General features: G+C 38.6%; 1 protein-coding gene across 1 annotated transcript in view; it reads left to right on the top strand.

The window, feature by feature from the left end:
- The window catches only part of DNAH12 (dynein axonemal heavy chain 12), a 172,930-nt gene that overhangs the window by 23,719 nt on the left and 126,706 nt on the right, over positions 1-22,505 (top strand). The window contains exons 10-26 of the mRNA XM_084633689.1: positions 1,888-2,044; positions 2,165-2,256; positions 2,521-2,699; positions 3,605-3,740; positions 5,371-5,496; positions 8,041-8,175; positions 9,247-9,440; positions 11,540-11,783; positions 14,005-14,190; positions 14,620-14,820; positions 15,934-16,128; positions 16,372-16,493; positions 16,613-16,895; positions 18,087-18,206; positions 20,437-20,593; positions 20,846-21,018; positions 22,285-22,437. Coding sequence (XP_084489815.1) covers positions 1,888-2,044; positions 2,165-2,256; positions 2,521-2,699; positions 3,605-3,740; positions 5,371-5,496; positions 8,041-8,175; positions 9,247-9,440; positions 11,540-11,783; positions 14,005-14,190; positions 14,620-14,820; positions 15,934-16,128; positions 16,372-16,493; positions 16,613-16,895; positions 18,087-18,206; positions 20,437-20,593; positions 20,846-21,018; positions 22,285-22,437 — 2,853 coding nt within the window. The remainder of the gene's footprint in view (positions 1-1,887; positions 2,045-2,164; positions 2,257-2,520; positions 2,700-3,604; positions 3,741-5,370; positions 5,497-8,040; positions 8,176-9,246; positions 9,441-11,539; positions 11,784-14,004; positions 14,191-14,619; positions 14,821-15,933; positions 16,129-16,371; positions 16,494-16,612; positions 16,896-18,086; positions 18,207-20,436; positions 20,594-20,845; positions 21,019-22,284; positions 22,438-22,505) is intronic.

Raw genomic sequence — 22,505 nt, forward strand, 5'->3', positions numbered from 1 at the left:
GGTTCTCTTTCGACTTCATCCAAAGTTCCTGACTCAAGTGGTTTCCAGTTTCCATATTAACAAAGCAATTTATTTACTGACTTTCTTTCCAAAGTCTCGTTCTTGTAAAAATTAAGGAAAACTTCGTACTCTGGATGTTAGAAAAGCTTTCGCTTTTTACCTGGATCAGACTAAGCCAGTTAGGTCTTTATCATGAATGTTCATTGCATTTTTGGACAGAATAAAGGGTCATCCAGTATCCACTCAAAGGATCACTTCCTTGATTTCCAAATGTGTTCATCTGTGGTACTGAAAGGCTGGTATTGCACCCAAAGTAGAGTGTTGGCTAATTTGACCAGATCACAGGCAGCTTCCGAGACCTTTCTGGCTCATCCTGGACATTTGTAAGGCAGCCACCTGGTTACTGATCCATATGTTTGCCTTGCACTATGCCCTCTCTCACATCAGTCTAGAGATGATGCCAGATTTGGACAGGTGTTCTTACAATCCTGTTCAAGTAGATTCCAAGCCCACCTCTGGTTTGAATTGCTTGTGAGTCACCTACAGAGGAATGGACATGTGCAGTCATTTGAAGAAGAAGAAACACTTATTAACCCTTTTCTGTAACTGTTGTTGTTTGAGATGTGTTGCATAAGTCCATTCCAAACCTTCCCTCCTTCCTCTCTGTTTCCTATAAGAAGGAACTATCAGGGGTTGGGAGCGACTTCTCCCTTCATATCTGCATGCAATGGCATGAGGCAACAGAGGGTATGCCACCCCGACAGGTACTGCTGAGGGAAAAATCTGATAACTGTGCACAAGGTGCGTGCGCACCTACAGTCAAATGGATATGTGCAACACAAGTTGAGGAACAACAGTTACAGGAAAAAGTTGGTGACTGTTTCTTGCTTGTGCACAGATGTTAGAATTTTTTTTAACGTTTGCACATGTGTGTTTACACCTGTAAAGTGAGGGCTGTGTATGTGCATGTGCAATATTCACACAAATATAGGTGAAAGCCAGGCTGAAGCTTGCCCCTAAAGGTGAATTTTAACTTAAAGGTGACCCTTAAAGGAAAAAGAAATGGTCGTGTCCTCCCCTCATCCTTTTTTATTTTGTTCTTTTCATGTATTTAGGCTGCCTGAAAGTGTTTTAATTATAATAAGTAAAAATTCTGGGTTTTGTTTTGTTTTTTTAACATTAGTAATTCCAGTCATGTTTGTCATAGAAGACTCTGCTGACTGTAGAACTAAGTGGTGGAGAGGAGGAGGGATTTTTACTTTTAAAGTCTGAGTTTTTTCTTTTGTTTTTGTTGTTATCATCAACTTAATTCAAATGACTAACATTTTGGATAAAGGATGTATCTATTAAATAGCTAACACCTCTAGTCCCTTAAATTAAAGTGTGAGGGTTTAAAGTCTTATAGTTAAGATACTGGACTGGGACTTGAGATTTGCCACAGACTTCCTGGGTGACTGTGGGCAAGTACCTGAAGGCTAGATTCCAACAACTTTATTCATACTGAGTGATACATTACTCTGGAAGTAGCCTAATTGATTTCAATGGGGCTAACCACAGAGTAAGGGTGTTGGGTGCCGTATATCTATTTATGCCTCTGTTCCTCATCCGTAACGTGGAAATAATACATTTTTGTCCATCTTATTTGTTTAGATTGTAGGCTCTTTGGGGCAGGGAGTTTCGGTGTGCATGTGTACGCGTGGTCCCAAGCACAAATGGGGCCCCGATCTTGGTTGGGGCTCTTGGTGATTTTGCAACACAAATAAATAATAGCAGCAAGCCCAGTTTTAAAAAAACCTTTCCAAGTTATATTTTAGGAACATGTATCTAAATCTTGTATTGTTGTTCTTTTACTTTTTTAATATAATTGTCATTTTCTGCTTCTGTTAGAATGTTCAAACAGTACATTCTTGGCTAGCTGGAGGGCCCACCACTGTAACCCTTGACACTGAACTTGCTGACCATGTCATAGCTTGGGCCTCATCTACACTGAAGAGAGCAATCCAGGCCAATTTGGAAGGTCCAAAAGAACATTTTGAAAGATATGGTAAGTGAGCTAAGACTGCATTTTGTATGAGAATGTTAGTACTTGAAGTGAATTTTGTGAAATAATTAGCCTACTTCTATGTACATGCATTGTGGTTTCAATGTGATTATTACATTACAGTTGAAAGGTATGGTTGGCTTGTAGATGGTACAGCAGACACACGAATAGAGAGCTTTGAAGCAGAAGAACACAATTTTGATGAATATACTGCTGTAAGTTTTAATTCTACATTTTATGCATAATTTTTCTGTGCAATAATTAAAAAAATAGAATAGAGAAAAATAGGTGTACAGCCATTAAGCTCACAAAAACCATATTGGGTATCCACAAGTGGATTTTTTTTTCAGAATAAATATGGTAATCAGAATAAAGTATTATTTTTAAAGCTTTTTAAATAATTTATAACTCTTATTCATAGATCTAAATATTTGAAAGAATGTTTCTGCAATTTAACATGTGTACATGTCATTTTGAAGTTCATAGATGAGTTTCTCAGCCTTGCTAAGGAAATCATGAGTTTGCCACTACTAGCTCATTTCCCTATGGTACGTTTGGACTGTGATGATTTGAAACAGGGTTTGACTGATAAAGCAAAAAGCTTTGCAAATATACTAATGGAGAGAATAGTTGCTAATCACAGAGAGGAAAATGAAAAGTGAGTACACTTTCTTGCTATAAATCGCCACTTTCTTGGACAGGAATATTATTTAACATAGTTGCATTTGTGTTGTCTAGGCAGTGTATAAATATATACAGTACTTTACTCCCTTGATTAACCAAAAGTCCTGGTTAACTGAAAGTCAGTAGTATCTCAGGGGAGTTGCATTGCCTGGTGTCTCTTTACTGGACTTCAGGCCCTAACTCCAGCAAGAGCACAATGTTTTTATCAGAGCTGGCAGGTTTTGGGGAAACTGCCCGGCAAGAGATCTACTTCACTGCATTCCTGGCTTCCCAAGAGTAAAGTGCCAGAATTGGCCAGAGGAAGGGACTTCTAGATTTCTTGAAGCTCTGTATACATGAGAGACATCTATAGATTATCTATATATGTAAGGGATGAACTGTTAGGAAATAAATCAAACTATATGATGACATGATAAAATTCTCAAATACTATCCAAAATTTATGATGCCATGTCACAAGAATGGCAAAATGGGGTTACATTCTTATAATGCAAAGCAGACCATGTGTGTGTGTGTGTGTGAGAGAGAGAGAGAGAGAGAGAGAGAGAATGAATAATATATGGCCCTAAGTTTCAATGTACTTATTTTTAAAAAAAAACACATTTTTCTGCAACAACTGTATAACAAATATTTTAAGAATTACTAGAAGGGTAAAAGTAAAGGGATGTATATGACTCTTACAGCTAATTGGCCAAATTCACTGTGACATTGAAATCACAGAATTACACCAGGGATGGACTTGGCCCAGTGATTTTAAAGAGATAATTGGAATGATAGTTCCAGGAATGCTTGGTAACTGTCATACACATATTGCTGGTCTTATGGCTCAGCTAGAAACCAAGTTAAACAAAATCTTAAACTTTGACATACGATTTTACAGAATATGCAAGGAATTTGAAACAATTAAAGAGCGTGCATTAAAAGTTCCTGAGACCACAGAAGAAATGATGGAAATGATAGCTTATGTAGAAAAGGCAAAAACCACAGGTATTCAGGCACTGCTCATAAAAATCCAGGTAAATGTCTATATTTCTTTTGGCTTAAATTCTTCTCCAGTCCTGTACGCTGGAGAGTTTCTGTGGAGCTGGGTATCAAAAATCTCCTGTAACAATGGACCTGCTCCACAGTTGCTGCTCCAGCCACTGGGCTAGAATGTCCTCCATACTCTGAGTTCCCCTCACATGTGGGAAAGAGCTGGTGACTGTGTGCAATGACAAGTCCACTGTCCCTGACCTGTATCTAGATCTTTGCTACATAGCATGTTTTTATATGTTTTTAGGCATTGTCTAAATATACAGTACATTGTACCCAGATTAACTAAAAGTTCTGGTTAACTGGAGCTTAAGGACACCATGGAGATCTGGGATCCATGCAACACAAGATGAATGCTTCCTCTGTGTGAACTTTATACATCTAACCCCTATTCCCCCTCTGCTTACATGCATGAAGAGGATGGGCAGGATTTTCCTTCAATTATAGCTCAAATGAGCTGGACTTGAAGTTTTATTTTTATCACAGTATGTCTTTTGAAGGAGACTCAAGTTAAAGACTATCTCTAGGTCCTGACTTTAAAGGCCAAATTTATAAAAACTAGAAGCTGATTGTATCTGCAAAAAATACACACTCACATATTAAACTACATTTATGTGTGTAAATATGATAATTAGGGACACAAAAAGGTACCAGTTGGTACATACAGTTTTGTTAATGTGCAGTTTTTTTACAGCTGCAGCCAGCCTCTGGTGTTTAAAATGTTGTCTGTAATTGTCAGAGATGAGCCTTTTATTGTTTGGATGGGATTGACAAGAGGATGCTTCTATTTAGTGTTTGAGCTGTGATTGTTTATTCTTGGAGGAAAAATAGGAAATATTATATTTCAAATTGTGTAAGAAAGGAATTTAAAACAACACTACAGATCCACACTAGTCCTAAAATCTCAGAGGGCAAGTGGCTCTCTGATTTGTTTTGTACTGTGGGTCAAGGTGATTTGTGATCAGATTTTCCACTTTGATGCTGAAGCCATCTATGACAAACAAAACATATGCTGCAGGATGAGCATATGTGCTAAGTAGTAGGCTTTCCTCACACAGACATTAAGTTAATAGAATATGGTCAGATAAGAGAAGTTTACACATTAAGGGAGGCATAAACTTGAATATCTTATGCTCTTCTAATAGATTTCTAATTTTTTAAAAATTGAACTTCATTTGACTTAAAAGAAACTACACAACGACAGGTAATTTTATATTGCCTATATTATTATAGCTCCTTAAAAAAGGAGAGCTCAAGAAGCATAGTACCCAGCAGCTGAGATGTCATCACTATAGGGGGAACAAGTTTCAGAGAAGACACATGCTAAGATTCTGCATACGAACTTTCCATGTTACATTGCCTTTCAAAGCAATGAGAGGTCAATTCCTTGATAATTTATAGTCCTGAGGCGAAATCTGGGACACCCACTGAAGTCAATGAGAGTTTTGGCAATGACATCAATGAGGCCAGGATTTCATCCTTGGATCAGGATAACGAGGAACAAGGGATTATGGGTCTGAATTCACTGTTTTACCTTCATAAATATTTTCAGTTATCCTATTTTATACTATAAGCAAACTTGAAATACAAGTTTTTGTGGAATCTCTTTTTTAGGAATGTGAAAGGCGAATGAATTACCTTTTAGATGTTTTTATATTTGCTCCTGAAGATCTGGCACTGAATGCAACAGTCCTACTGTGGCCTCAGAAGATTAATCCCATCTTTGATGAACATGATGATGTAAAGATATTTTATTCGTACATTATATATTCTAATTTGTTAGGCCTTGTAAAGTATTTGAATAATTTATTTTCACTGCTGATAACTGTTGTCTAGTCCAAATGTGTATAATAACATTCATTATAAGGCGCTCAAATGCCATGGTACCAGGTTTATGTATTTATAAGAAGCCAGTGCACTAATGGAGACTATAATAATTAGATATTTAGCAAGTACCAGCAGGCTACAAATATAGAAAATTAGAACTGTCATTTGAGCTTAAAGTCTTTAGCAAGTCTGGTATCTTACTTCTACTGTGGTCAATACCTGATAATTCAGAGGAAGATAAAAATTCACTAGAATGCACTTAGCCAATTGTGTAATACTTTATACAATGGGGAAAATTCCTTCCAGACCCAAAAAAGTTTGTGCCTTGAAGCATGAGAAATGAATATCATCCTTTTAATATGCACGCTTATCACCATCATATGTGAGGGATTTATCTAGGCCCTTTAAAAATTCAACCATTGCTATATGAAGAAATTATTGCTTTATTTTCTTTCTAAATGTACCGGATATTAATTTTTTCATATGACTTTGTTCTCTAGATAAATAAGAATTAGGAATTCCAATTATTCTATTAAAGTTTACTAATGAAGAATATGCAACTGTTGTTGTTTTTCTGTGATCCTGGTCCATAATAGTTTACTTTCTTAATCTTCCACCACTTCTTCGAGCAATAGTCCACATGATTCACATTGTAGTTCTTTCGCACTGCCCATGGTAGCAAGTTGGAGTTCATAGTATCCCCATGCTTTCCCATGACTCTTAGATAGTTTAAGGTTATAGTTAGTGAGCTTAGAGTTTGTGTAGTTTTTAAAAAGTTTTATTTAAGCCTGTTGGGTGAAAAAAATCCAAAGCACTTTTCTTTCTTTGAGTCTTGCTTTGGTATTGAGGAATACATCTGAAGGCAGAGAGCAAATCTTTGGGCTTTAAAAGACTGTTATGCCCCAGTGATGTGTGTACAAAATGTTTATTTTGTTTAGAGGAGTCTCATATCCCTAGCATGTGTACCATCTGTATTTGTTTTACTGAGCTCACAGATAGGGCTTGTGATGCTTGTTTCAAAATTATTTTTTATAGAAAGGTCAATATGAAGTGTGTCTGACTCTGAGGTATCACCTAAGGAGCAGTTTCTTGTAGCTGGGGTACTCAACAAAACCAGCTTTGAAACAGGAAGAAACTCCACTCTGGGGGCTAAGTGATCTGCTAGCTCTATGAGACCTCATGTTGCTATCAAGCCTTCTTGTCCATTCTCCTCAGCTCAGTCAGTGACTCCTCCTGCCCAAGACCGAAGGAGCAAAGATCTCCAGATAGGGCACAGCACTGGTCGCCATTTCCAGTACTGACCAAGAAGGCTAAAAACCATCTTGCTTACTTGTCTAAACTGGCTCCTTTGTAAGCACATTGGTACCATGCTTGCTTCCTCTGCCCCATTGTTATTGGTACCACATCTTGACAAGATTTCTGCTGAGACTCCAGTATTTGTACCATTGGACAGAGCCCTGCCATTGTCAGTACAGTCTCCTTCATCTACTAAGGCTGGTTTTACATTTCCTGCAGACCTTACTATCACTCCAGAACTGGAGTCCCCCTTGATGGCTGTCTCTCCTTTTTCTTCAGTAGCCAGGAGACTCCTGGTATTGGAGCCCAAGGTTCTGAAGATAAGAGTCTCTCTGCATCCAACCTCATGCTGTCAGGCTGAGACTTTTCCTATTTCTACAGCTCAGGAATTGCCTCCCCCTTTAGAGTAATTCTGTTCATCTGCATAATCATTTTTGCATGGAAGCAGGAGCACTTTTCATACGAGATCTCTGCCTTCACCTACACTGATTCCCGAGAGTATCTTTGGAAGGAGTCCATCTCATCACAGATCTTATGCTTCAGAGAAGTCTTATGTTCTTGGTTTCCAGCTTTTGCAACACCATATTTCCTTTTTATATGGGGCTCAGACCTGGCCCTATTGGTTTTCAGTTCAGTCCCTGAATTGAAAAATGAACTATTTGCTCAGTTCTACTTGCAGACTGCATTCAGATTTCCAATTTTTTTAAATAAACTACCTCTTCCCTCTTAAATTAGGATGCACTCTACTCGGGCCCAGTTGACATCTCTGGCTTGTTTCAGAGAGGTGCCTATTTCTGAAATTTGTACTTGTGGTTAGGTTCATACGTTTACCAATCACTAGTCCATTGTCACAACTTCTAGGTCAGATGCCTAATTTGCTCTGCCGGACTCTTCTACAGTTGTTATTTAGATAAAACTCCTTTCACCTATCTTTTTGAGGGATAACTGCAAGCCACTTACCCATAGTAGGATCATTGTGGACAAAAGCTTCTATAAGAACTCCAGTTATTGCAAGGGAAATAATCTGTCTGTACTATTTATTTTCTCTTTATCCATGCTGATAACTCTTATTTACAAAACATTGATGCAACATGTTTGATCACTCAGATGTCTACTGCAAGCTTTTTTTCTTTTAACACATTTAAATTATCTATTTTATAGGTGATTGAACAATCTAAACGTAAAGGTGAAAGTGAACTACTGGCCAAACGTGAGAAACTTATTTTGGAACTAGAAAGGCAGACACGCTGTATGGAAGAGTTTACGGAATTCTCAGAACTGGATCGCATGCAACAGGTCTGATACATAGTATAAAGGGGGTTCAAAGAGTCACATATGCTTAATACAAGAAATAGGATTATGATTTTAAAAAAAGATTTAGCAAACACAAAGTTAAATATTAAAGCTCTATTGCTGTACTGTTATGCTGATGAAAGTCATTAGACACCCACTTTCACGCTAACTACCATAGTGCACTAATATTCTGATTGGAGGGGAAATTTACCATAAGGACGTTGTTTAAATCAGTTAATAGGTAGTCACAGAGTGAAGTAATATTAAAGATATGGAAGCAAATGCTTTTGAGGCTGTGCAAACACTCTTGGTGAAATCCTGACCCTGCTGAAGTTAATGTTAGTTTTGCCATTGACTTCACAGGGGCCATGATTTCAGTAGCTGATTTTAGTATGTTTAGTTTTGGGAAATTAAACCACTAAGTTAGGTTTGTTGGGGTTTTCAGTCAGTAATTTCATTAGGAATTGTCCAGTTACATAAATCTCAAAACACCATTCTGTACGAACAGTAGACTTAATGCTGGATCTGAAACTTCATGACGTCCCAGTCCCCTTCCCTCATCACTAAACACTCCCTGCCATATTTTGAATTTAAAAAATTGCTTAAACGGGAAGATTCCTGACTCCTTCACTGAGTAATTAAGTACATTTAAAAAAAATTATCTCAAAGCATGAAACTAGTTTAAACTTGGGATTCGCAGTTGCCAAGACTACATATTAACTACAGAGAAGTTAATAATATGTGTTCTTTTTGTTACAATGTACCATTGAAACTCAAACAATTTGAGAACACTTTTTTACAATGCTTTAGTTTGAGAAGAGTAAAATTATGCTTATTTTGTTTTTCTGAGCATTAATCTACTGTCCTCATTGTGGAAAAACTCAGTCCATCTGCTTGAGGACCATGTTATTGTCTTTGTTAAAGAGCATGAGGCTAGTATCTTGTAACTCTCACAAATTTACTTATCATTTTGAAAAGTCAATGATTTATTGTCTCTTTTAATATCATGTAATTATGTCTATTCATAGTATAAGTTGAATAATTTTCAAAAGATATAAAATCATTTGATTTCAGTATGTGACTGACATGAGAGCATTGCAGAAACGCATACAGGAAGCTGAGGAAACAGTAGCTTTTATTAATAAAGAAGAAACTCTCTTCAAGTGGGAGTTGACTGAGTATCCTGTTCTCGAGAGTTTAAAAGTTAATATCGAGCCCTATCAGAAACTTTTTGTTCTTATACTGAAATGGCAACGAACAGAAAAACGGTAATTATGTACTTGATAGTCTTAAAGCTAAATAAGGAAAAGGCTAAAAGATTCAGGTTGCTTTTGTTTTTCCATGCAAGATATGTGAGCTATTTTGAAGCTTAACTCCTGCATGTGAATATTTTCATCTCTGTGTTTATATCTATCCAGGTATAGATATACAGAAGTCTGATTTGTCTTGTGTACCCCAAGTTTCACCTCACTTAAAAACTACTTGCGTACAAAATCAGACATAAAAATACAAAAGTGTCACAGCATACTAGTACTGAAAACTTGCTTACTTTCTCATTTTTACCATATAATTATAAAATAAATTGATTGGAATATAAAAATTGTAGTTACATTTACTCCTGAGGGCATTCTGCTCCAAAAATTAAAAATTATGCACACAATACTTTAAAATTATACAAAATTCTGCAAATTTTATTTGTCAAATAAATGTGGAAGCTCCAGCATGGCACTGGGGAGCACAGGCCACTGGCTGCACAGAAGTGGGAGATCACTGTGAAGCTCCCTCTCCCCCCCGGACCCTGACTAAGCAGTGAATCTGCACGCAACCCTAACATAGCGCAAGGACTGGGCCTGCCCCAGAAACACCCCAGAACTCTGCCCCTCCATGCCAGGTGCACCAGGTGTGGGCAGGCAGGCTCAGCAAGGTAGGATTCATTTGTGGAGGGGCTTAGTGTGTGTGGGATCCAGGTATGGGTTGAAAGGGTTCTGTGTGGGGCAATCCGGGTGTGGCTCAGTCGGATCTGGATGTACAGGGGTTTGTTGGGGGGTTCTGGGTGCAACGGTAATGGGATTCTGCAGGGGATCCAGGTGAAGATGGTTGGGGCTCAGCGGGGGTAGGGAGGGTTTGGGTGTGGGGGGCTCAGTGGGGGTCCAGATGCTGGGGAGTGGAGCTCAGTGGGGGTGGGGATCCAGGTGCAGCTGGTTGGGGCTCGATAGGGTGCGGATTTTGGTGTGGATGGCTCATCGGGGTGGTCCAGGTGCAGGGGGAGTGGGGCTCATCGGGGGCGGGGGGTGTTCTGGTTGCAGGGGGGATGAGTCTCAGTCGGAGGGTCTGGGTACGAGGGGGTCTGGATGCACAGGGGTTGGGTGAATGGGGGAGCAGCTCCCTGGACAGTGATTCCTCAGTGTACAGTGTAGCTGAGGAGCAACAGGTACAGGAAGCGCGTGGGGCAGGGGTGGGGGAGGGGGAGGGGAGTTTGCAGAGCTTCCTACAGCCAGAGGAGAAATCTGAGGGTGGGTCTGACCCAGCTCCAGATGCCATGCAGGGATAGAGGAAGGATAGGGTGGGGATTTTGGTGCGGATGGCTCATCGGGGTGGTCCAGGTGCAGGGGGAGTGGAGCTCATCGGGGGGGTTCTGGTTGCGGGGGACATGGCTCAGTCGGACCAACTGTGTCTTCCCCAGTCCCGCCCCACCCCACTCCACAGAGATTTACCTCTCTGCTGGTTGCGTTGGGCATCCGAAACATACTTCTCTGGGACACTGTCTATATTTATATAACAGAATTCAATTTTGAGGCTGTCTGCACTCCCAAAATGGAATGTAGACCTGCTCAAATTATGATGTTACCTGTGGTGGGTAAATACTGCTGTATAAGCTATAATAGTGACAGGTCTAAAGTGTGTGAAAATGGGTATACACTTCCTAATTGGAGGTATAATTTCCAGCTCTAGGAGACGCATTCATTCTGACTCTGATTGAGCTATTGCACTAAAAATAGAATGTAGCCGCAATGGTGTGAGCAGCCGAGGGTGGGGGGAGGGACTAGCCACCCCAAGTACATACCCATCCAAGATGGTAGTTACCTTCTAGTGACTATACCCTGTGAAAGCCCTGATGCTACTAAGCCCTGATGCTAAACAGCTGTGAGTGCTTTCTTGGTTGTTATTATTATTATTTTGTAGAGAATGACAGAATTAAAAACATTAGCTGCACATCCATTAAAAAGTTTCTTTTAACTTTTTAAACTTCTGTTTATGATACAAATAGTATATTTAAAATTTAAAAATGTGTTTTAGGTAGGTACATGATATATTTGTCATTCTGATTCTTGTATAAGATGCATTATAATTTTGTTTTTTGTCCCAGATGGATGGATGGTGCTTTCCTGGACCTGAATGGGGAAAGCATGGAGACTGAGGTAGATGAGTTTTTTCGAGAGATATACAAGATGTTGAAGCTTTTTCAACAAAAGCAGAAGAAAGCAGAGCTAGAAAAGAAGAAGACACTGCATCGCAGAGCCATAGTAGAAGAGAAGCTGGAAGAAGAAAAGAAGGAAAATCGAACTATTATAATGTGTTCATCAATAATGGGACAGATCAAAGACTTTAAGGTTAAAAAAAATTGATAATAATACTAGCACTTAGGGGCAAATCCTAAGATCATTACTCATCCAAGTAGATACTACAATATCTGAAACATCCATTTTGGTTACAGTAGTAACTTGATAATTCACAGAAATGAAGGGGGGAAACCCCTTGTGAATGACTGAATTTTGTGGAAAGTTGAATGATTGATATAGATATATTTTAAGGGTCAGATTGTTTCTGGCTCCTGAGTGGGTGCACAGGAGAAGAGAAGAAGTCACTTTCTCACTTCACCCCCTTTGACCCTGGAAAGATCAGGCCTAGGGGCTGAGGATGTGGCTAGGGGAGTGTAGGTCTGTACTCCACTTACAGTTTATGGGCAGTCGCTACTTGGAAGTGGGAAGAGAGGACTGGGGATGGGAGCAGGAGAAGAATGAGGAGGATGCTGCACTTCTTCAAAGAGATCAAGCTGCTGCATCAGGGTGCACAGGAGGAATTGTGGCTGATGATTCCCTGTTTACATTAAGGGAATTTGCACCAATGCAACTACATCAAGGCTTGGCCTACACTACCAGTTTATGTCAGTACAACTACTTAGTTCAGCGGTGTGGAAAATCAGTTATACAAACTAACCCATGGTGAGGACAGCACTTCTCCTGTCAACATAGCGACCACTTCTCAGGGAGGTGGAGTACCTATGCTGTTGGGAGAAGCCCTCCCGTTGGGGTACGTAGCACCTTCACTAAATGCTGTAGGTGTAGACAAGCCCCAATACACTCATAATATAAACCCTTAATGTAGACATGTGGCATCTGTGCAAAATAGGACTTAAACTGGCACAGTTTGCTTTGTTCAGTTATTGGATTAAACTTCACCAGTTTAAGCCCCACTTTATGTTGGTGCAGTTACATCAGTGTGATCAGCATGAGATTCAGCCAGAATCAGGAAACTTTGCTTGCTGAGCAGACAGATGGTGCCTCTTCAGTGCACCTGAAGGTGCAGTCTAGGTCAAAATGTATTGACACGCAAATGCCCATTTGGATTCTTTCATCAAGATATTCTTCGCTGCCATCTTCATAATTTAAATGTGATGCTGAACTTGCCTTCTTCTAAGGAGCAAACCCAAAATATTAGTAGTGAGCTGCTATGACAGATTTTTTTCAAGTCCTGCTATGCAGTGTTCATGGGAGTGTTGGTTCTGTCATGCTTTTCAAGTGATAACAAGTATGTATTTAGACTGAATTCCTGGCCCAATTTAAATCAATGACAAAACTTCAACTGATTTTAGTAGGGCCAGGATTTCTCCCCTAAAGTTTTGGCAAATTTTCAGGTATATGAATAACCAAAGAGTGAATTAATAATATATTTTTAATTTACACGTTATATAAATAATAAAACGATTACTTCCTGCCATGGAAAAAGCTACAGTAAAAGAAACAGATTTTGAGGCGTATCTAAGAACTGTAATAGGGAATTCTGAAAATTAGACATAAAGGCAGCTAAAGGCTTTGTAAGCATCACTATGTGCCCCTTTTGTATTTAAAAATAAACTGGAATTAAAAAATACACAGATACAAAATAGTATTTTTTCTCAGATTACTAGTAGAACAATTGTATAAGAAAGTACATTTTAATACAAAATGTAGTCAAAAATTGGTTACTTTTTTATGCACCTGCGAAGACCTAGGTTCATGATTCTGTATTTCTTCAGAAAAAATTAATGAATAATGTTTGGTAACAACTGAAGCAGTGCTTTGAAAGAAGCCATCTGTACTGTTCAGGGATTAATTGAAGTCACTCATGTCATGAGTTGTTTCAGGAGAAAATCTGAACTTGGGTCTTGGCAGGTAAAAAGCCTTCTGTTTCACCCTTAGGAATGCATGTACAATAGCAAAATTATTATCTATAATTCATCATCAGTGCAGATCCACTGATGAAAGTGTTATAATATACAGGTTTTAGATTGATACAGAAACATTGTTTGAAAAGATTGTTAGATATCAGGAACAGTGGCACGTCTTCCAGAGAGTCAGTGGTATGTGGAATTATGTTTTGAAAATAATAGTAGACGTATATTATGGACGGTCATTTAATATTCAACTTCTCTGGATGTATTAGCTGAAATGCAGAGTTTAGCTGCAAAGGGGAAAGAGGGTGAGCTAATATAGGTGGATCATAATTCACATTATCTGCAAAATTTGTATTTACATAGATGAAATTCTGTTTTGCAAATTTTTTCTCAACTAGGAGAATATCCCAACAGTGACTATCCTTTGTAACCCAGGCATAAGGACTCGCCACTGGCAACAGATGTCAGATATAATAGGATATGATTTAACTCCAGACTCTGGAACTACCCTAAGAAAAGTTTTAAAGCAGAACCTAGCCCCTTACCTGGAGCAATTTGAAACCATAAGTGTAGGCGCAAGTAAGGTGAGCACAGAGGTCTGACTGTAAATCTCTTAAGAAACAAATGAAAAGCGAAGTATATTTTTGTGTTGGTTTCTGGGGCTTATTTTAATGATTTTTTCTCCTTTTATTGTTGTATATAACTTTCTGCGTCTGTTGAGAGCTCGTCACTGACAACATGACCTATTGGATGGAGTGTTGGCTATAACTTTGAATTTGTTTGCATTTATGACTTTTGTGTTGTAGCATCAGTGTTACCTAACTGTATTATTTTGTTATGCTTCAGCAAATGAAATGTTAAGAAAAATAATAAAAGAAAACAATGTCATGCTGTTAGTACTAGTGACAATTCTCGTAAGATTTATCTGGGTATGTGAGATTATATATTGAATGTGTCAACCAAAGAAAATTAGTGCAGTGACTATAAAATATCTCCTTCTTTCTATACAATAGGAGTTTTCTTTAGAGAAAGCTATGCACGCTATGATGGAAATATGGGAGTCTGTTTCCTTCCATACAAGCATTTATCGTGAGACTGGAGTTAGTATTCTGTCAGCAGTGGATGAGATTCAGACTATTCTAGATGATCAGATTGTAAAAACTCAAACAATGAGAGGATCGCCTTTCATTAAACCTTTTGAAAAAGAAATCAAGGTATGAGAGGCAAAATGTTTATTTGCTTTTAAAAATGGCCACTTATATTCAAGTGATAACTATACAGTTGGCCTAATGTTTTATAATTGTGGCATTATTGTTGGATTTAATTTTTCAAAATTTGATGATATGGGTGTTTCTAAATAAAATCTTTTACAAGTTGTTTTAATTTTTATTTTTTTTAAATATTGAGATTCCCCCTTATTCTCCCAGTCATGGTTTCTCTCTTCCTCCTGGGCCAAGTCCAACTGCAGCAGAATATCCTCATCACTTTAATCTGGGAAACCAACATTTTATATAAACTCTCTAACCCTTCTTGCTGATGATTATAATAATGGCTTCATTATCTGTAATGAAAGTACTCGGTGATCTAGTCTTTATGAGCCAAATTTTGGCCTCAGGGCATGCCTTTGCAGCTGGGCTGTACACTGGGAGATTCCTGGTGGGCTGGCAGAGGAAGGAATTACGTTCCTCAGGGTGCTGAACAGAGAGTGGAGCCCCTCTGCCGCTGTTATTCTAACCTCAGGGCTAGAATAGTCTCAGTAGTTATTGCACACCCTTCCCCCATCAGGGGAATATTTGGTGGATCTACTGTCCCTGCCACCATCCCAAAATCTCATTTGGTAGTGCATGCAGGGAACCCACACACCGATGGGCTCACTGAAGCATAGGTGGTGTGTACTCTTTACACAGACCATTCAAATCCTGCCCCCCTACTGTAATATGGATCTGTCCTAGTTCTGCTATGAGCAAGACTATCCTGGCTATGGAGAGGTGAGTAGGATTTCAAGTATCATAATGAATGTTACCTAAACATAAAATTATTAAACGATGATAATAGTGAAGTGATCTGAAACTCCATTCAAAGACGTTATCAGCACTTTGGGAAACTAGTCTACTGGAAGGTTAGACTTTTCAAACTGTGTAAGTAATGCATGTATAGAAAAGAGCGTTAATCCTCCTAGTGGTTTACTTTTCTGTTTATATTAAGTTTCCTTGGGAGACAGAACATGTTGTGCTCTCCATAAGGTTTGGTTTCTTTACTTTTGATTCTCTCTTTAACTTTATGGGGTATGAATATATCCTGGCAATAATTTTAATATGTTTGTTAAGGAATGGGAAGACCATCTTATTCGCATTCAGGAGACTATTGATGAATGGTTGAAAGTGCAAGCTCAGTGGCTTTACTTGGAGCCCATCTTTTCTTCTGAGGACATCATGCAACAGATGCCAGAAGAGGGACGTCTCTTTCAGACTGTGGATAGATACTGGAGGGACATTATGAAGTATTGTGTCAAAGACCCTAAGGTAATATATTGATTCAGAAATAATCTGGCCCCAAAAGAAAAGAATTTTATCTTCCTTCCATTTTTATTAATAATTTTCTAGTAAAAATACTCAATGAATTGAACTATACCTGCATTCACACCTAAGACTTAAAGGATAAAAGCATGTGCTATGTATTTATTACCTTAATAACCTTCTTTGTACATGTGCCCTGTATGTGACTTACTGTATGCACTTATGGAGATTATATATCTGTTGTTACAGGTTCTTGCTGCCACTTCATTGACAGGTTTATTGGAGAAACTTCAGGGATGTAACGAGCTTCTCGACAAAATCATGAAAGGGCTTAATGCTTATCTTGAAAAGAAGCGCCTGTTCTTTCCTCGGTAGGCTGCATGTTGATTACGTCAAAACTAAAGATGATTGAAATTATGTTTTGCTGTATAGTTGGGCTGACACATATAGTAACTTGGTACTTCTATCATTTTTGTGAATCTTTTTCTAGTTTTTTCTTCTTGTCTAATGATGAAATGTTGGAGATCCTATCAGAGACAAAAGATCCTCTCAGAGTTCAGCCTCACTTGAAAAAGTGTTTTGAGGGCATTGCTAAGCTGCATTTCCTTCCTAACCTGGATATTCAGGCAATGTATAGCACTGAAGGTGAGCGAGTGGAACTGATTTCAACCATTTCTACTTCTGAAGCTCGAGGTGCTGTGGAGAAGTGGCTGATCCAAGTGGAAGATATTATGCTGAGGAGTATACATGATGTTATTGCTGAATCAAGATTGGTATGTTTTCTAGTATATGATCCAGGCCACCTCCTAAAAAACTATATACATATGAGTAGTCCTTACTTCATTTTAGGGTGCTTTCCTAAAAGCCTTACTCACACTAAAACTCTTCTTGCCTTGAGTGTAATGTAAGCATATGAAAGCCACAGGATCAGGTCTAAGTTTTTGGTGGGAGACTTATAATTTTAGGCCAGTTAGGTCAATGTGAGTTTTACCTTAAACAGGACTGAGAATTGTCCTGCATGGTCACGAGAATGTATAAAATAAGCCTGACAACATTACTAATCTTCCAAGAAGAAAAGGAGTACTTGTGGCACCTTAGAGACTAACCAATTTATTTGAGCATAAGCTTTTGTGAGCTACAGCTCACTTCATCGGATGCATACTGTGGAAAGTGTAGAAGATCTTTTTATATACACACAAAGCATGAAAAAATACCTCCTCCCACCCCACTCTCCTGCTGGTAATAGCTTATCTAAAGTGATCACTCTCCTTACAATGTGTATGACAATCAAGTTGGGCCATTTCCAGCACAAATCAACCTGGATTTGTGCTGGAAATGGCCCAACTTGGTTATCATACACATCGTAAGGAGAGGTTTCAGAGTAACAGCCGTGTTAGTCTGTATTCGCAAAAAGAAAAGGAGTACTTGTGGCACCTTAGAGACTAACCGCTTATGCTCAAATAAATTGGTTAGTCTCTAAGATTCCACAAGTACTCCTTTTCTTTTTGCGAATACAGACTAGCACGGCTGTTACTCTGAAACCTAATCTTCTAAGATATCCTATTTTGTAGAGTTTATTTCAGTATTGCAATCTTTTTTTTAGTTAATTAAAAATTAGAAGTAAACAAAATACTTGTTGCAGGTTTGCCCTCCCTAAAAAGAAAACCACAAACCAGAAAATGTTTCTGTTTGTGATTTAGCATGTTAGGTAGATTCTAGTAATTAATAGGGAGACTTTTAAAATCTAATGATTTGGCAATAAAAAAAGGAAGAAAATTAAGGAAAAGCAATTTAAGAGAAATATTTTTTGTATTTTATTTCAAAAATAGAAATATAATATTGCCAGCATTCCAAAGAGTATCATTAAAGGCATCATATAGATTCATAGTATACAAGAGCATACTCAGTGGTACGTATTCAGTTATTTACACTGACCCCATCATGTGATATATTTAACTCCTTAGGCATATCCTGAGACGGAAAGAAAGCAGTGGGTTCTAGAGTGGCCTGGACAGGTAGTGCTGTGTGTGTCTCAAATGTTCTGGACAAGTGAGGTACATGAAGCCATTTGCAATGGGCCGGAGGTATTATGAAGCATAATATTTTTATTTTTATTTTACATTTAGTATAACAGTTATTGTACTTTGTTCAGCTAAATCATTCGTCTCTCCTCCTGCCCAAAATAAAGTTGGATAAAGTAAATGATAATTAATCTTAAAATGTAGAGGTGTAAATAGTCTTTGGGTGTTTTGAATATTAGGTAATGGTCAAATTCTGAAGAATGTGCCCACTGCATCCTTTATGCAACTGGATCTTGGTCTGGCTAGCTGGAGGAAAAGGGGCATTACCCCTTACGGGATCCCTTGCAACAGCACAGAGAAGGGGAAAAGCTTACAGGGATGGACAAGAAGGGGAGGGTGCAATTGGGGACAGATCAAGGTCACTTCATTGTCCTTCCTGCTGACTGGAAAAATGGGAGAGGTATTTATACACCATGCAGCCACCCTCTTTACCAGGATCAGGCTGGAACCAGCCACCCATGCACCTATATACTTGGGAACCTGGTCCTGTTCCTTTTGACTCATTGTGGGCATTATGCTAGTTGCCCCTTTTCTTTGTGGGGCTGGAATGGAATTTTTCCCTCACTGCCAGATTGACCAAAGTAAGGTGAATTTTTTCACCTTTTCTGCACCTGAGCTGGGAACCTGATGGGATGGAGTAGGTGGGTTAGGTTATCATGTCGCAGTTTATATGTAATACTAGTAGTGGACATCCAGTGCAGGTACTCGGTATGCAAGGGGTATAGTTTTGGATAAATGGATTGGAAATGGATTTGAAGGAAAGCATCCCTTATGGGAGCTGATTTAAGGGGGATTTGGGAGTCCTACATCTCTTCAGATGAGAGCCGACCCCTTCCTTTTCCTGGCCCCAGGGAGCCAAGGAAGGTGGCAGGGCTCCTATGTCTGGATCAGCAGAGAGCCAACCTCCACCTCCCTGTACTGTACAATTTGCCGGATACTCCCAGATGTTATAAGCAGATAAAGTTGCAGCCTAATTAAACCACATCCATGCCCTCCTGTCTTTCTTCTAGCATGGATGGATAATGTATAGTAGCCAACTTTTTACTTTCCCACTGGGTACTCAGGTAACTGATTTACAGAGAGTGCTGCCTAAGGACCAAATACCGAATTTTTTTTGCACTCAAAAGTTCCATTGAAATTGGTGGAAGTTTTATATTCAAGGAATCCAGGATTGGACTCTGAAAAATGTAGGCTGATATGCAACCTCCTGCTACTTTCGAGTTTTCTATTAGAAAAGTCTAAATACCAGCGCAGTCCTCATTCTAACAAGTGTTAAAAATCAGTGGTACTTTCAAGGGATCAGAGGGATGTGGAGGGATCAGAAAGGAGGTAGGTACACATGACACACTGGAGCTTTTCATAGTTTGTGGGCATGTACAGCACACTCACATATATGCATACAGAACCATTATTTATGGGAACATTTTAATTGTAGTTTACGAGCCAATTTTCTGTAAAATAATTAAAAATTATTACTCTACTAGTTACAAGGAGTTCAGGTAGATAATATCAAAATAAAGACATCTCTATTCAATTCTTTCTCTAGGGGATCCACTGTTTAAAAAAGATGAATGTGGTTTCAGATTGCACTTCCAATAAGAATAAGAACTTCAAATAATTTTCTTAAAATAGGATTCTTCTCAACTAAGTGTTCTGCTTTACACAGAATTTGTAAAGATTGCTACTTATAAAGTTTGAAACTGCTTTCAATAAAACAAATGCAAACTAAATTAATTTTGAAAAAATATATAAGCTGAGCTGAATCCTACAGCTTTTCCTTAAGCAAACCTACCATTGGCTTCAATGAAATCTTCATGTATATAATCCAGAGGTTTGCAAACTGTGGTCTGAAAACCACTGATGGATCAGAGAGCACAGGCAGATGGTTCACAGAGAGTAGGCTGATCATAGGTTCCTCCTGTTCGTTTACAGCTGCTGAAATGCAGTAAGGGTCTGACCCAAGCCCATTGAAGTCAGTACTCTCATTAACTCTAAATGGGTCTTGGATTCAAAATATGTAAAAAACAATATGCTGTAGTTTTACAGGGTAGGTAGATAATAGCAAATGAGAGACGAGATGGTCTTTGGGAAATGACTGAGAAGGGAGATGGTCCATTAAACAATCTCTATTAAGATGTCTATCCACACTAAGAAAAAAATTTCATAACCCTAATTAATTTCACACTAAGGTCCAAAGGTTGTTAAATCAAATTGGACATTTTTTTTCTTGTAGGGTTTACAGGATTACTACAGTACTCTTCAGCTTCAGCTTAATGATATTGTAGAGTTGGTGAGAGGAAAATTATCTAAGCAGACACGAACAACACTGGGTGCTTTGGTTACTATTGATGTGCACGCTAGAGATGTTGTCATGGAGATGATTGAAAGCGGTACATAACTTTTTAAAATTTTATTCTTCATGTGTATTTAACATAGAGTTACCCGTAACCCAGAGAAATAGACTTGCATTATCTTTCCTTGTTGGCCTTAAGAACCGTAAGAATTTTTCAAGCTTTTTATGTATGAAAACAGTCATAAATTCAGTCCTATTTCATATTGGCAAATTATTTATTTTATACCTAACAGAAAATCCAATTTTCTAGAACTTTTTTCATATCTCCTGCTACTTACTTTCTTACCAGGTGTGAAAAATGAGACAGACTTTCAGTGGCTCGCTCAACTGCGATATTATTGGGAACACGAGAATGCTCGTGTCCGCATCATTAACTGCAATGTAAAATATGCCTATGAATACCTTGGCAACTCCCCTCGACTTGTCATTACTCCCCTTACGGATAGATGTTACCGCACCTTGGTATGCTTTTATGTAAAACTTGTCATTAACCTGCTTAAATAATTCATTTAGCTGTAATATGGCATTTTCAACATTTTATACTTATTATAGTGTCACTTGGGAGCGCTACAATAGCTGTGGGACTCTCAGCATTTCTGTTAAAACATCCAATTTTCGGGGATTTTAATTTCTATTTTAAATTTTCAAGCTGAACCTGGCTGGCTCCATTAGACCTGCAACAATTGTCATGTTTTGTGCTGAACTGAATACTGCTTACCAACTTCATCAAGTGGGTTGGGTTTACAAATCTGACAAAAATGTACCTCTTGACAGGTTGCTCCCAGCTTGGATGAGATCGCTAAGCCACTTATGTGACATTGTGTAACTAGCAGTTTAAATTGGTATTGATGCCATGATATTGCTTCTGAAGCTAGGCAGAAGCTGGCCACTTTTTACTTCCCATTTTCAGTTGATGGGCAACACATCAAGAGACATTGCTGCATTGTACACGTGGCCCATCTTCAACCAACTACAACTAACCTGAAAGTGGTTAAACTGACTAGAAGAGTGGTGTTCCATGGGATGGCATCCTTGTGCATAGGGACTGAAAGATGAATGAAACCAGGAGATGGGAAGACTGGGATTAGGGGTGCAGAAGAGAGATGGGGAGAGTGGAGGAGAAAAAGAGAGTCTGTGTTACTAACAGAAGGAATAAAGGTAATGGGAGAACAAAGGGAAGGGGGAAAAGAAAGGTTTGGAGGGTGGGAGAGATGGGAAGGATGGAACAGGAAAAGAAGAAAAGATGGTGTGGGAGAGAATAGAATATGGGGCGGGCAGGGTATGATGGACAACAGAACATGGGTCAAGCAAAGAGGGAGTATGAGAAAGACCACAAAGAATGAGTGGGAAAGGAGATGATGCTTCTCAGAGAAGGAAAAGGAGAGAGTCAGATAGAGAACAGAAATATGCAAGATCAGGTACATTGACTTTAAAAATGTTTTTTGCCTGAGGAAGAGCTGTATGATCAGGTCCAATATAACATACAATGTCTAGTTATGATAAGGACTGCTCAGGAATGGATAAGATTGTGTCCTTTTCTGGGGCACCTACAATAAAGAATAACTCCAAACCGAACTTTGAGTTTCCTGTGTTTTGAAGACGTAAATAATTTTTAGTTTAGACTTTTTCATTTAGTATTAATCTGATAAATATTGGTTTTATAAAATAATTTGTTTTCAACTGTCTAGTGTTTTCAATTAATTTTCATAAGCTATTTCTGTTCTTTAGATTGGAGCCTTTTATCTAAACCTTGGTGGTGCTCCCGAGGGCCCAGCAGGGACAGGTAAAACAGAGACTACTAAAGACTTGGCTAAGGCTCTTGCTGTACAGTGTGTTGTCTTCAACTGTTCTGATGGCCTTGATTATCTGGCAATGGGGAAGGTAAATTGAATTACATTTTAAGATCAGTATGTGTTTTTCAGGAGGAAAGATATTGACTTTCAGTGGGA

Source organism: Lepidochelys olivacea (assembly GCF_965140295.1).
Source record: "Lepidochelys olivacea isolate rLepOli2 genome assembly, chromosome: 7".
Taxonomy (NCBI): Eukaryota; Metazoa; Chordata; order Testudines; family Cheloniidae; genus Lepidochelys; species Lepidochelys olivacea.